Here is a 15,186-nt window from a genome sequence, read left to right on the forward strand (position 1 = left end):
GATACTTCTCCAATAACCTCTTTCCCATTAGGTAAGAGTATGAATGTGACCTGAAATGCCTTCCAACATACCCTACGCTCTCCTCTTGCTCATGCAAACACACACACACACACACACACAGAGAGAGAGAGAGAGAGAGAGAGAGAGCGAGCGAGAGAGAGAGCGCGAGAGAGCGAGCTAACCTGTCCTCAGGTGCCTGGACAGGTTCCCCTGTCCCATCACCCCTGCCTTGCACTTCTGCCACAATGGCTGGGGCATCTCCAGGAGTGGTGCTGCCTGCTGCAGGCTGTTCAGAACTGCCAGCTGCTGAGGTGTCACCCACAGCCTCCTCAAGGGTACAGGAAGCCAGGCTACTGGTGTCCATGGGAGAGCCTTCGAGTTGACTGCTGACAGCGGTCAGTGCATCAGAATCTTCAGCTCTCTCTGGGGAAAGAGAGGCTGGGAGGAAGTCACAGGGAGAGGTTAGGTCTCTGCCTAGAGTAGAGGGCAGAATTAAAAAGAGTAACAGGATAGAAAAAGTCTTTTGACAAAATTATTTCCTTAGGACTCAGATCATGTAAGGGAATTCAAAATGTCTGTGGAAAAATAGAGTTAAAAGATTACTGAAGCCCTAATATTTCTCACTTACCTCTTCATCTGTTGATCTGCTGTTCTAAATCTCATCTGCTTTTTTGAGATTCAGCTTAAGCCTTTTGTGTTATTGGTAAACATTTACTATGATACAGACCTACAGACCAAGCCTAGGCATCGAGGTATGGGATAATACCAGTTTTAAGATTCTATGCACTTACCATTTATATCTGAATACTAGTTTTGGGCTAATAAACAAGGTTTATAGTCATGAAGTAAAGGATGCCTTCAAGGAGGATGGAAGATTTACAGTTATGGGGTTATTTTTTTCATTCTTGAAACTGTTGAAGGGGACCAAGATTAATGAAAAAACCAGCTCGACCACTTAGTGAATTACTTTTTATTTCTCTTCTAATTTTCAGTTTAATCATGTAGATAACACCATCTACTTTGGATAGCTCTTTTAAAAACACTTAAATACTAAGGTTGGCATGAGAGAAAATGAACAGCACAGTCACCTTAATAAATGGTAATTAGCACTGACTACTCAGATGTGGACAAAAAGGAATTTCAACTTTACCTAAGAAGGCTAAAATGCAAGTTACAATTCTTGCGCTCCTACTACTTCTCAAAAGAAAATACATCTATACTTTCCTCCTGTTCCAACCCCTACAACTAGAAAAATCTACTCACTTATAGTGGGAGCTGGGGATAATTCCATTTGAGTTGTTTCTGTTTCTCCACTTGGTCTTGTTGGACCCAATTCCTCTGGCTCTACAGGCATCAATAGCTGTGTAGAACTCTCCCCTTCTCGAGTTGGGGATCGTAGCTCTTGAGGAATCTCTTCCAAGGCTGGTGGGGGTAGCAGTGTTGGTAGTGTTGAGGGTTGTAGAGGAACAAGTGTCTCCTTGGACTCTGATGTAGCTGCATCAGTTGAAGGTGGGGTTGTTGGGTAGCTTTCAGGCATAGGAGCCCCATCTTTTGCAAAAAGAACAATAATAAGGCATTGAGGGGCAATAAGTAAAGAACTAGAAGAGACACCTAAACAACACACGTGGATTAACAAATGTCCCAAATCCAGCCACAGATCCAGGATTGCCTGTACCAAAACTTCGTCCAAGGAGTATCTCTTGGCTTGTCTAGTACACCCAGGATGAGGGACAAGGTGCAGTGTTAGCTTTGTCTTAAGAACTGATGATATGAGTGCAGATTGGGGACCTAAGACCCATCTGTAGGCAACGGGACATCCTCTTACAGAAGGGTCCCAGTCAGGGTGCAGGGTAGAAACAATGAAACATACAACTTTCCTCTAGTTCCTAAATGCTTCCTTCCCCCCACTATCATGCTCCCAATTCTACCTTACAAATCTGGTTAGACCAGAGGATGTACCCTCGTACAGATAGGAACTGAAAACACAGGGAATCCAGGGAGGATGATCCCTTCAGGACCAGTGATGAGAGTGGCGATACCAGAGGGTAGGGTGGGAAGGGGTAATCGATTACAAGGATCTACATATAACCTCCCTGGGGGATGGACAACAGAAAAGTGGGTGAAGGGAGATGTCAGACAGTGTAAGATATGACAAAATAATAATTTATAAGTCATCACGGTTTCATGAGGGAGGGGGGGGGATGAGCTGATATTAAGGGCTCCAGTAGAAAGCAAATGTTTTGAGAATGATGATGGCAACAAATGTACAAATGTGCTTTACACAATGGATGTATGTATGGATTGTGATAAGAGTTGTACGAGCCCCCAATAAAATGATTTTAAAAAAGAACTGATGATATGGGCTCTTTATGGATTCTAAAAATTAAATCCCTCCTGTGCCTAGGTGGAAGTGGAAAACTTCAAGGCAGACAGATAGGGTTAAAGGTAAATGTACACAGCAAATCTACCAAAAACAAACAAACAAACAAATCAAACCCCACTGATTCTTTAGTTTTCTTATTTTGAGCAAGAAAGGGCCAGAATTTCCCTCAAAACTATTAAAACAATTTCCTTTCTGTACTTTCTCGTACTACTATTGAATATAGTAAATTATAAAAAGCAAAAGTTTGAGTTTTTGACCAAAATGACTACATGTGCCAATCAATGAAGGATACATCACTTCATAATGATAGTTGCCACACCCTAAATATAGTCTATCTCATTGCACCTCCCTTTCCTTCCAGTACTAATTATTCAAAGGAACATCATCAACTTCTGCTCACTGAATGAAAAACTGATAAGGCTAAATGTGACTGTGCCACATGCTAAGGAAAGTAGTAGGTTGTATAGTTATCTTCTAATTGGGGCATAAAATCCCTACCCCACAACAATACAACTTACTACCTCACCCTGGCATGAGCAGAATCTTCTAACATGAGCAGCAGTAGGTTAAGAATGACACAGGTAAAAAGGCCATTCTACTGTGACATATCCTTTCAGAGATTTACTTGGATAAAGGTATTAGGAAATCTATTCTCGGTTTCGAAAAATACTTAATAGGTATTAAGAATGTTCTGAGGATACAGGAGGGAAGGAGAGCAACACACATAAAACCACTGATTGGTTTTTATAATCACAATATGGTTACTGAAATTTTTAAGAACCCACACAGGTCTGCCATATTAAAACACACACACACACACACACACACACACACACACACACACACACACACACACACACACACACCCGTTACTATAATTTAATACAATCATACAACAGAATTATAATGCTTATAAATATAAAACGAAAGCGTTTTAATGAAATAAAGTCAGCTTCATGAAAAACTGATTAAAACTTCCTTAATGTATTCATTTCCATGGGTATCTGGGAACCACTTTCATCAGGTATTCTCATGGGAGGCACCAAAGGACTAATCACCTCAAAAATCTTTATGTTCAGTTTCAGAGCACAGAACATCAGTCAGGAAACAGGACAAACAACCTGGTTCCATATGCAAGAATGAAACAGCATAATCAAAACAAGAATCTGTACACATCCAGTCAGAGGAGAAGTGTACCACCGTGGGAAAGACAGTAGACTGTATAGTTATCTCCAAGATGGGTTATGACCCTACAACTATACAATCTACTACCTCATCCTACAGAGCACCAGTATTCATCTTCAGCCAAATTGGATCAGCTACATGGAAGACAAAGGAGCAAGAACAAATCATTAATAATTTAGGAAGAAAGGGAAAAGAAATTACCTGAGAGGTTCTGTTCAGCTGAATCATTTGTCTTTGATGCAGTACACTGTAAACAGAATGGGCAGACCAATTTGAAACAAACAAACAAACAAAACAACCCTAAAGATAGTCATGTACCATTGAGAAGAGTTCAGTGTTCTGGATGGAAAATGTTTAAGACATGTCACCAAAGGAAGATAGATGACTGCTTTACTGTACAAATATAGAACTAAGTTCTCTACACATATTTATATTCAAGGATGGCTTGTAGGGGTGGGGTAGATAGAGGAAATTGGATACCACATTGCCAAGTGGCTAGCTGAACTACAAATATCACCACAGTACCGGGCATAAGGCTATAATCTGAGCATACTGTGAATATCATCCAGAATCTCTTAAAGTTTTATCAATATATGAGCTGTAAGAAATTCATGGAAAAACAATTAAAATATGAGTCTTTCCTTTTACTCTTTGAAGCCCACTCATATACCAGAGCGAGTAAATATTATAGTAACTTTTTTGAGATTCCAAATGGGTAATCATAACAGACTTCTGCAAAGGACACAGGAAGATCATGGGAGATTTATTAGTAAAAACTGTTAAGAAAATGAACACTGCACTGATGAAAAAAGACCAGGAAGGTTGTGTTGATGAATTTTTTCATCATAATAATGTAACGGCTCACCCCTTTCAGGGTAGCAAGGGCTATTCTAAGAGAATCTCATTGGAAAACCTTATACCATTTACCGTATAGTCCGATCTTGATTCTTCAGGCCTCTTTTGGTTCCCAAAATTGAAAGATGATTTAAACAAACATAACTCAAGCAACCCCAAGAATCCAAAATTACTTTCCATTTTGATGGGGCATAAATTGCAAAGTATAGAATTCTTTGGGAGCAGGGTTGGAGATGGAAGCATTGCTTTCTGATGGAGGCTATTTTTTATTTAATACCCATTTTGTCCATATTAAAAATTCAAGCAATATTTTTAGTTAGAACCAAAACATGAAAATTATTATCCTCAGTATCTAGTCTTACAAAATCTGCTATTTCTCTGTGGAGGTGAGATGTAGAAACACATAATTTTCTTTATATCGGTATCCAATGATTTTTCTTAAAAAAAAAATGCTGAACTTTTATCTACATTACACCTTTTCTGATATAAAATTCACCTGGGTGCCTCAACTGTCAAGTCAATTCATAGAATAGAGTAGAACCATATCTTTTATCTCTTCAATAAATGTGCTTATTTTCCATGTTTAAAAAGCTTATTATGTAAAAAATATCTCTCTAAAAAGATGTTAGCTCAAATCTGTTGTCATAATCAAACATTTCACTCTCCTATTTTCATCTGTTAGTGAGATATAGGAAAATCACAAACATTTTATAAATCTACCAGTTTTTACCTCGAATATTTTATAGGTCTACTATTCATGTCCCAGAAGTCTTAGAATAAGGTAGGTAGTTTCTTACTCAACCAAAGCCATGTAACAGTCCTAAGAAATGACAAATGACAATGGGTTCAGAATAGGAATGCTTCCAGTGATCTGCCACCTAAGGTTGACTTGTTCAACCAATGGTATGGCATCCTGATAAGGTTCTGCACACTGGAAGTCCAATGAGGAAAATGGAACTGAGCAACATGGAAACTTATTATTAAATTTCAAATCCCTTGATTAGATCATTCTCTTGGTCAAGTTTCAATCACTGAAGATAGGGACTATTTATTCATTGTGACCAAATCAGGAGCCATTCAGTTTTCAGCTTTAGCTCCCTCAATGTCACACTGGGTTTGAACGAACTCTTCTCTTTAAAATTTCTGAGTGTATGATGAATTTGGAATGAATCATTTCTCAGGTTCAATGTGGCTCTTGGTGTCACATGTATGCCAAAACTCTATGAAAATTTAGACAAACAGGCAAAGAGGAATCCTCCCAGCCCTTGGGAATCACCTGTGCACTCTGATCCCTGTTTTCTTTATCTTCTTTGCTTTTGTCGTTCACCTTTGTTTCTTCCTCAGCCAATTGTTTCCTTCGTTTCTCCCGTCTTTCTTCCAGCTCTTCATCCCTCAGGAATTCCAGGTGATTGACAATGGGCACTTTAACAACTACAAAGAGGCAAAGATAAAAGTTCATATGGTGGAGTGAGGGAAAAAGTCAAGAATCACACAACTTATGGCCACAGGGAACCAGGGACACCCCATTTACCCTTCCAAGGCCTAGAAGCTAACCTCCCTAATAATTGCCACACACCTGAAACACAGTCGTGCATGCTCTCAGCATCAAGAACTTTGCATTCCTCTGTCCAGCGGGTCAGGGCTGTGGGGATACTGGAGAGAGTTCCTGTAGAGGAATAAAGGAGAATAAGATCCTTGGCCTTGTCAGGTGTCAATTGATCCACAAACTGGCATTTTCTTAACCCAGAGTTAATGTGTATCACAAAGTTTGCTCTAATAGGCACCAAGAGACACTTAGCTAGTCATTGAGTGGCTCTCATTTTTATTTAAATGGAGTTTCTCCAAGACAGATAGTGCTTGCTTTCCATAGGCGGGAAAATGAGAATTTGACAATTTCTACCCTACCTTTCACTATACAAACTTGCCTGCTTGGCTGGTAGCTGTGCTCTGGTCATGAAAAAAGTCATCCAATAGTTCATCATCAGATCGGGCGATAATATGAACGTCATCATTGCCTACCAGGAGGCGGGCTCGGCCGCGGCTTTGTAGAGGGAGGCTGCTGCTCAGCTGAAGGATGTCAGCAGCAGCTGATGGGCCCAGCAACCTACACAGTGATGGTGGGGTAATAAGCACCATTAAGTCCATAGGGCTTTTACAACCTGTTACCATGAGACCATCTTTTGAGATTAATAATTACATATATTTTGCATGATTATATTAAATGTAAAACTATTATGAATGCTATTGCTCTACAGATAATTAATGAGCTACCTTTTCTGATTTTCTCAGAGAACTTTGTTTGGTCAGTGCTTCTGCATTATTCCATATGTCTGGGCATGGTGTGTCATTGATATGCCACACTATGCTAGAGTATTCCTTTCTTGTATCCCCCACCGTAGTTAATACTCTGGCCATTTGCTGTTTTAGTGCTGTGGCATTGACACTCATGGTGACCTCATGAACAATGGAATAAAATGTTCCCTGATGCTGTGCCATCCCCATGATTGGTTTTGGGTTGACTATTTTTACCCAAAGGGTTTTTACTAGCTGATTTCCTGAAATAGATCACAAAACCTTTCTTTTTTACTTTTATCTTAGTCTGCAAGATCCTCTGAAACGTGTCCAGCACCATAACAACATGCAAGCCTCCACTGCCAGATGGATGGTGGCTGTGCATGAGCTATATTATTTAGGAATCAAAGCCAGGCTTTCTGCAAGAATTCTAACACTAAACTACACTGACTTATAATAGCACCTATTTCCCCCTTCCTTTAACTTCTTAAAATGGTTTCTCCCACTGAACTCTAAGGCCTAAAATGCTTAATCCACGAGACTCTCAAGCAAAAGAACTTGACAATTAACTTGTTATTCTGCAAAAAGCTGCACATATAAATCACTAACAAATGGGATAAATACCTTGTTTGTGTATGACACAGGCATTAAGTGGTTGAGAAATTATTTCTTCCAAAGTCAAGATGATGCTTAAGCCAGGTGACTATCATATTCAACAGATCTTCTAGGTAACTCACCTCTGAAGTATAAGAGGCGGGTTGGGCTGGCGATTCCCTGGGTAGTGAACATGAATCGTGTGGCCTGTATTGGCTGTCAGCTGCCTTAAGGTCCTCTGGCTGCGCCCAATGCCCTGGGTCAGACGAGTAGTAGAAGAGCCACTACCCAGAGTTAGGGAACTGTGGTCTGCATGTCGTACCATTAGTGGGTGAGTGGTAGGGATATTTCCTGGGGATGGGGGGATATCTGCTGCAAGGACAAAACGCAAAGGGTCAGTGTCAAAAAGAAATTTCTTCCATGGTTGTTCAAGCAGAACCATGTCCCCTGGGCCTTACTTCCTCACACGGAAACCTGAGCTTTGTCCTTTCTCCCTCATTCCCACACATCTCGATGCCACCATCTCTCACCTAGACATTGCAATAGCCTCCTACGTAGTACCTAATCCCATTCCATTGTTCACAGTACAGTCACAGTAATGCTTCCAGCTTCCTCAGAAACATGCACTCCCTCCACCTTGAAGGCTCTTCTAGCTTGCTATTTTAAGACTATGTCACTTCCCGTGTGAAGCCTTTGCAACTGGATTAGATGACCTGGTACTCTGCTTTCTTACCATACAGCGATGTAATGCCTACTTACTTTTAATTCCCAATAGACAATACAGCTAATGACTTTTTTCTTTTGTTTATTGTGGTATCCCTTGTTGCCTAAGACACAATAGGCACTCCTCAAATACCATATATACTCGTGTATAAGCCGAGTTTTTCCAGCACATTTTTACTGCAGTTTTTGGGGTAAAATTAGGTGCTTTGGCTGATAGTCAGGTTGGCTTATACTTGAGTACATACGGTATATATTCAATTTGCTGAACGGATAAAGTCTCAAATTAAAAGGAAGGCCGATGATAATCAGAACTAGCAAAGAGAATCACAGAATAGAAGGCATCTTGGAAATCATCTAATTTAATCCCAGGTACCACCCCACCTGTTATTTTGAAAATTTCATTTACAGGTGACAAACTGAGGCTCAAAGAGGTAAGAGATTACTTGGCCAAGAAAATAGACCAGAACGTGTTTTCTGTTATAACATATTTCTGATTTGGGGTCAAGATAGTCCTTTATCAAGATAGCCTGATTATAGGAACTTGACAGGCCAACTGAACACCACAGGTGAACTTTGATGTTGATCGTGGAGGTAGAGTAAAAAAACAATCAGCCCTTCTTGAAAAGATGCAACTTTGATGAACAGGGTGAATATGCTCAATTCTATTCCCCAATGACAAGTTCAAAGGTGCTCATTCAAACACTTAAGAGTCAGCACTACAGACATAAGGATTATCAATAGCCTTGTCACTGTAGTGTGTACACGGGTGTCTGATACAATTAGCTTGAGTCTCATTATTTTTCCTTTAAAAAGTCCAGCTAATCATCAAGTTGTCCAGGCTCTAAAATGGCTGCTTGCTTACTGAGGTGGAGAGAACAAAAGCAACCTCTTATTATTTATTGCTTTAAGTATATACTACTAAGAGAGATGGATTCAGATATCCCTTGCCCTGGAAGTCAGCATAGGAAAAGAAGTGCTCTATTTATCAGAGTTGCTTTGGATCACTGCTTGACTTACCCTAGAGAAGGGTATAAGAATCAAGAGAGAAAACCCAGCTGAACCCCTGTATCTTACTAGCACTGGAGAACATGTTGTCAAACTCAATGATGAGATCATCCTCCCGGTCAAAGCGCTCAAATCGGACCAAGGGAGAAGCGTTCATATCAGGATAATCCTCATCCAATTCCATCTCAGAGCCATCGTCGTCATCATCTTCATCTCCCTCTTCACCTTCATCATCCTCCTTAAGGGGAAAACAGGAGATGGAGAATTGCTGGAGGTAAGGATTTTCTGATGCCTGGCGTCAAGGCGATATTTGTACAGGAGGGAGGCGGCGCTAAGGCTAGCAACCCAGTCGGTTGATTTTCTCCAGCTGGTTCCCAAGGAAGTGGTTGTTTGAACCAACCCAAACACAGTCCCCCCTCACCTGATCATCCTCCTCATCTTCCTCCTCCTCCTCCTCTTCATCCTGACTATCATCCTCATCCTCGTTACTGCCACTGCTGTCCTCTTCCTGAGTGTGCTCCTCCTCATCCTCAGGGTCCAGGATATTCATGGAATCTAAAACAAAGGGAGCACATTGGAGGACTATACTGAGGAGCTAAAAAAACAGGCTACTGTGCAGGCCAGCAGATTGAATGGGAAGGAGATGGGATATCTGACTATAGGAGAGGAAGAACCAAATCTGGGTTGATGTATAAACTTAATGAGCCAGCCCAGATTTCCTGAAGGTGCCAATCAATGCATCAACACACTGAGCAGGGTGGCTGATTGTGGAGACTCACTATAGGGTGGTGCTTGAGGATCAATGGTCTAGGACTTGGCCAAGTCTGCTGGTGCCCCTTTGCCTTTCCAGCCCTGGAATCTGAAGCGATGACAGCAGGCGGGTGAGAAGAAAGCGAACCAAGAAAAGAAGTGACAAACTTTGGGCAAGCAGTAGCAATATGTTAATTGAAAAACTGGCTGAGGATTAAGTGGATGGTGTATGTCAGCGCATGCAGACAGATGCTTCTTTATTCTGCACATTTAGCAGCTGCCTCCAGGAAAACCCTAGCATAGTTTCTGTCAGACGTGCAGGGCAAGAAGGGAGGCCTTGCTGGCCTCAGCACTCTCACCTTCTCGGTTGGCCTGCAAGGTGGAAGCTTGGCTGAGGTTGGAAGGAGCTTCATCCATCAGCACGTCCTCTTGTGATTCATCCTCTCCACTTCTGCTCACTGAAGGTTACAGAGCAGAGCCTTCACTGAACAACAGAGGACTTCCCTTTCCAGAATGGGTGCGCCTAAAGTAGCTATGCACTCTTAGTATATATCCACTTTTTTGGATGAGGAAGAAGACCTGGATTTTTCTGCTATCAACTAGCTAGGTGAGCTTGGCCAGTCACTTTACCTATCTGAGTCTCAGTTTCCTCATCTGTAAAATGGACTGATCACATATTGGGTGTAAAAAGGCTTTGTGAAATTTAAGAACACTGGTCTACTTTTATTTATCCTTTGATTTACGTGACTGATACAATAAAAACAAGTAACACACACACATCCTTAGAGCCAGGTGACAGGGTAACCAACCACTGCTATTTTCCCTCTGAGGTATGAAAAGGGCAACCCGCAGGGAACAACCAATCACTCTTTTTACACACTACTGAGAAGAGGAGAAAAGTCTCTGGATTTTATCGAAAAACTGAAAGGGAATGGTCTCTCACCCTAGGCTTCCATGAGTAAACACTCTTTCAATGTGTCTGATGTATCATCTATACTGGTGGTCACCCTCCCAACCCCAAACATACTGGCAACACTTCAGATCTGTCAGAGGCCTGCAGATAGTTTGTGAATTTCTCCTCTGACCATCAACATCAACACAAGCAGCAATCTAGGCTGGCTAGGAGCCCTTAGGCAGAGCTGAGCAAGCAGATGATGAGAAAAAGGGTCCTCCCAAGAGAGACTGAGGCAAAGGAAGAGGCTATACTCAGTTCTGGGGCTCTCACCTATAATTGTACTGTTCCCAGATCCGCCATCCCTCTCAAGCAACTCATCTATCAGGTCCTCCAGCTCATTCTCAACCTGGAGAGAAATAGAACACATATATGGATGCACACAAGTCTATCATTGTGCTAGCACTGAAAATCTAAAAATGCCAGCAAAGGAGCATGATTTCTAGGACATGTGTGACAGTGACCATTACATTAAAACCACACACTTGGTGCTAATAGCAAGAAACTACAACATGCAACCAATTCCTACTCAGAATCCCTTTCAAATGGGTTTATTTCAACTGTTTGCTATCAGTTTAGTCTTTATACTATCCAGGAACACATGCTAATCTCTTTTAGATCCAGCAGCTTAGGACTGTTGGCCCAATCTTACTCATTACTACACCAAGCTTCAGAAATTACAGTTCGTTTTAAAGAGTTTATAAGACTGCCATTTAATGCTCCACTGAGAACTGGTACTATAAGACACAAGGTGATGTTAAGGAGCTTTCATTAATAACCAGCGTAAATCCAAGATCCCAGTCCTAAACGCCTCAGGCTAGGCTTCTACTTCAACATTTCACCTGTGCTTAAATGTTCTTGTTGGGATTTATTCCATTTCTTAGTACATAGTACCTAACCCGCAACACTCCCACCCACATTTAATATAATTCAAGCATTTACTAAGCACCTAACTCAAGCATTATCTGCACTTCTCTGCAAGGAAGACAGCATATTAAGACAAATCTCCAAAGTACTCACCCACCCACAAACACCTGGGGGTTCAGTTCAGTGTTGTAATAGGGGGTATGCTGGGTGATCTGCCTCCCTACCTGCATCTCTTGTGAACTGAACACCTCAGGCTGCCCAGCAATCACCACTGAGTCGGTTTCAGCCTCCCCATCCATGATATCCCCATCTGCCACCTCTGTCTGAGTGACATCATGATCCTCCTCCTGCACTTCTGTTTCCCCAGGCTCGCCTGAAACAATCAACCAACCGGTAAAATAATCAAAAGTTACTTAAGTGCTAAGAACCATGAGGCAAGCATGAAAACAGTAAGGTCCTTTCTGTGGTCAAGTTTACAAGCTATCAGAGAATGAATGGGTGACAAAGGAAAAGACAAGGCTACGTGTGAGGATAGCCAAATAAGGCTACAATTTTAAGGAATTATTTGTGGGGCAGATTCCCACACTACTATGACATCTCTGGAAGGCCAGCAAGTTCCCAGGGAAACAATACAAAGTTAGAACAGTTGTGATCCCATACCCATCAAATAAATAAGCCCCCACCGCCCGCCCCTGGTCCATTGGCTCTGCTTCCCTACCTGGGTCCTGTTGGTTGCTACTGGAGTCCTGAGAGGTTCCTTGGGCATCCTGCTCAGACTTGCTTTTGCTAGAAGCACTCTTGCTGCCAAAAAGGCTACTGGGCTGATTCACAATGCGGGAAAGTGTTTCCAAAGGTTTTAGTGCAGCATTGACTGTGTTGGCCATGTTGGGACTAAGATAAAGAAGACACAGATAGGCTGAATATAGAAATAGTAGGTGCCCTACAAGTGCTAGTACCATTCGTAAAACAGCAGCTACTAGCAAAGAAAGGAAGAAAATAAAAATTACAGAACATTCCATTTTTTAGAATAATTTAACTTCAAAGGTCTCAAAGGAACCCACCCCAAAAGCAAGGGTTAAAAACAATGTCACTATTTTATGCCAAGGTTTTGGACTAAAAGGCAGACTGTACCCTAGATAATCACATAAATTTGCAAAAATATTCATACCCAGTTTGTTTTAATAACCCCCCTCCCCCCCGAAAAATTTACTAAAGAGGAAAACATTGAAGCTACAGTTCAGGGAGAGGGACATGTCAGATCAGAGCACACGGGAGCAAATGAAGGGGGAGAGAGAGTGGAGCACATCCTGGCCCACCATGCCTTGAGAATGATATCCTCACTCACAGCAGCCAATGCACAGGGGACCATATGGCCCGCTCCACTGAGACATGGCATCTATCACTGACCCATAGCCCTACAGGGGTCAACACTGGAGACACAGTGTGGGAATTGCACCTGATAGGACTACCACACAGAGGCAAAACACTACGAGTATGCAATAGAACACTATGGGGAGCAGAGCAAGGAAGTCCTGAGGAAGCACCACAAATAGACTGTGGGGCCAGGGTGTGGTACACCATCAGACTCGACTGGGAACAGCCTAAAGGTCAACAAACAGACCATGAACTGTTTAAAGGCGTTTCTTTCTTTTTCGTCATTGTTTTGTTGTCTTATTTTCATGCATATTATTATCTCTGCAGGTCTATCTAGATAAGAGAGGTGGGATAAACAATCCTGAGGAGAAAACAAGGAGACCGAAGGTTTTGGGGGGACATGGGAGAGGGGTGGGGGTGGGGGAATGGAAATGGTGTTAAACCCAGGGACAACAGAACAACATGTTATCCAAAATCAGTGGCGAGGAGGGTGTAAAAGAAGCCTGGAAGGACTTGATTAAGGGCAATATAATTGAGAAGAATTACTGACAGACAAATGAAAGCTGAGCATGATAGTGGGACAATAGGAAGGTAAAAGGAATAAGAGGAAAGAACTAGGGGGCAAAGGGCATTTATAGAGGCCTAAATACAGGCACTACATATGCAAATATATTTATATAAGAAGACGGGGAAATAGATCTATGTGCATATATCTAAAAGTTTAGTATTAAGGTAGCAGATGTATATTAGGCCTCCACACAAGTACTACCTCAATGCAAGAAAAATTTGTTCTATTAAAGTTGCATTCCATGATGCTCACCTTTCAGACACGATTGCTGAAGACAAATGGGTGCATAAGCAAATGTGGTGAAGAAAGCTGACAGTGCACAGCTATCAAAAGATATACCGTCTGGGGTCTTAAAGATTTGAAGGTAAATAAGCGGCCATGTAGCTGAGAAGCAACAAAGCCCACGTGGAAGAAGCACACCAGGTACCAGGCATTAAAGAACAAAAAAAATCCTATCATTGTGTATGAGGGGGAGTGCGGAGTGGGGACCCAAAGCCCATCTATAGGCAACTGGACATACCCTTACAAAAGGGTCGCGGGGAGGAGACCAGCCAGTACAGTGTGCCAACGATGAAACATGCAACTTGCCTCTAATTCTTGGGTGTTTCCCCACACCTCGCACAATCATGATCCCAATTCTATCTTACAAATCCGACTAAACAGAGGATATACACTAGTACAGACAGAATTGGAAACACAGGGAATCCAGGACACATGAACCCTTCAGGACCACTGGTGAGAGTGGCGATACCATGAGGGTGGAGGAGAAAGAGGGAACCAATTACAAGGATCTACATATAAGCCCCAACAGAAAAGTGGGTGAAGGGAGAGGTGGGACAGTGTAAGACATCACAAAACAATAATTTATAAATGATCAAGAGTTCATGGGGGGTGGAGGCGTGGAGGGAGGTAGGTTGGGAGGGAGTGGGAAAATGAGGAGCTGATACCAAGAGCTCAAGTAGAAAGCGAATGTTTTGGGCAATAAACGTACAAATGTGCGGGACACATGGATGTATGTATGGATTGTGATACGAGTTGTATGAGCCCCCCCAATAAAATGATTTAGAAGTAAATACAAATGCTAGCCTTTACTTCTCAAGCCTTAAAGGCACAATGGTACATGATAAAAAATTTTAACATCTTGTGGATTTCAAACTGCTTTTTAAGGTACCCGTGCAACAGGTGCTGCATACAGAGGTGTGCTGTGAATTCTCAGTATAAGGTGAATTCAAGCAGGATCCCATTGAAATTAGAACAGCACTGCTTTATTACTGCCTCCTAGCATCCAGACTTACACCATTCCACAACAAAGGAACAAGAATTCACCAGAGAAAAGAATGATTCCAGGAAAGGAACCCATCTCCACGCCAATTGTCTTTTAAAATGGGGCTATTACCACAGGCCAAATTTGAGACTGCTTGAGCATCTAGAAGACTTATAACACACTGAATATGAATTTACAGAGATAAAAATTGGGAAGAGAGTTATTTATTAAAGAAGAATGTTATCAATAAGAACAAGAGAATCAGAAAATCATCTGTCAATGTACTTGAGCTGAAAATAAAACTTTAGAATAGGATGTTTACATAATCTCAAAGTATCAATTCAGATTAATTATAAATTACAAAGGGGAATGTA

The 15,186-nt window shown here is 41.7% G+C and overlaps 1 protein-coding gene across 13 annotated transcripts in view; it reads right to left on the reverse strand.

Annotated features, from left to right (window-relative positions):
- The window catches only part of HUWE1 (HECT, UBA and WWE domain containing E3 ubiquitin protein ligase 1), a 146,466-nt gene that overhangs the window by 19,244 nt on the left and 112,036 nt on the right, over nucleotides 1-15,186 (reverse strand). For all 13 annotated transcript variants that reach the window (XM_075538663.1, XM_075538664.1, XM_075538670.1 and 10 more), the window contains 13 exons: nucleotides 12,325-12,497; nucleotides 11,831-11,979; nucleotides 11,013-11,088; nucleotides 10,147-10,245; nucleotides 9,459-9,592; nucleotides 9,107-9,275; nucleotides 7,453-7,681; nucleotides 6,349-6,527; nucleotides 6,000-6,089; nucleotides 5,700-5,854; nucleotides 3,770-3,815; nucleotides 1,264-1,548; nucleotides 183-438 (listed from right to left, as the gene is read on the reverse strand). In XM_075538663.1, the coding sequence (XP_075394778.1) occupies nucleotides 183-438; nucleotides 1,264-1,548; nucleotides 3,770-3,815; nucleotides 5,700-5,854; nucleotides 6,000-6,089; nucleotides 6,349-6,527; nucleotides 7,453-7,681; nucleotides 9,107-9,275; nucleotides 9,459-9,592; nucleotides 10,147-10,245; nucleotides 11,013-11,088; nucleotides 11,831-11,979; nucleotides 12,325-12,497 (2,040 nt within the window). The remainder of the gene's footprint in view (nucleotides 1-182; nucleotides 439-1,263; nucleotides 1,549-3,769; nucleotides 3,816-5,699; nucleotides 5,855-5,999; nucleotides 6,090-6,348; nucleotides 6,528-7,452; nucleotides 7,682-9,106; nucleotides 9,276-9,458; nucleotides 9,593-10,146; nucleotides 10,246-11,012; nucleotides 11,089-11,830; nucleotides 11,980-12,324; nucleotides 12,498-15,186) is intronic.

This window comes from Tenrec ecaudatus, chromosome X (assembly GCF_050624435.1).
Source record: "Tenrec ecaudatus isolate mTenEca1 chromosome X, mTenEca1.hap1, whole genome shotgun sequence".
Taxonomy (NCBI): domain Eukaryota; kingdom Metazoa; phylum Chordata; class Mammalia; order Afrosoricida; family Tenrecidae; genus Tenrec; species Tenrec ecaudatus.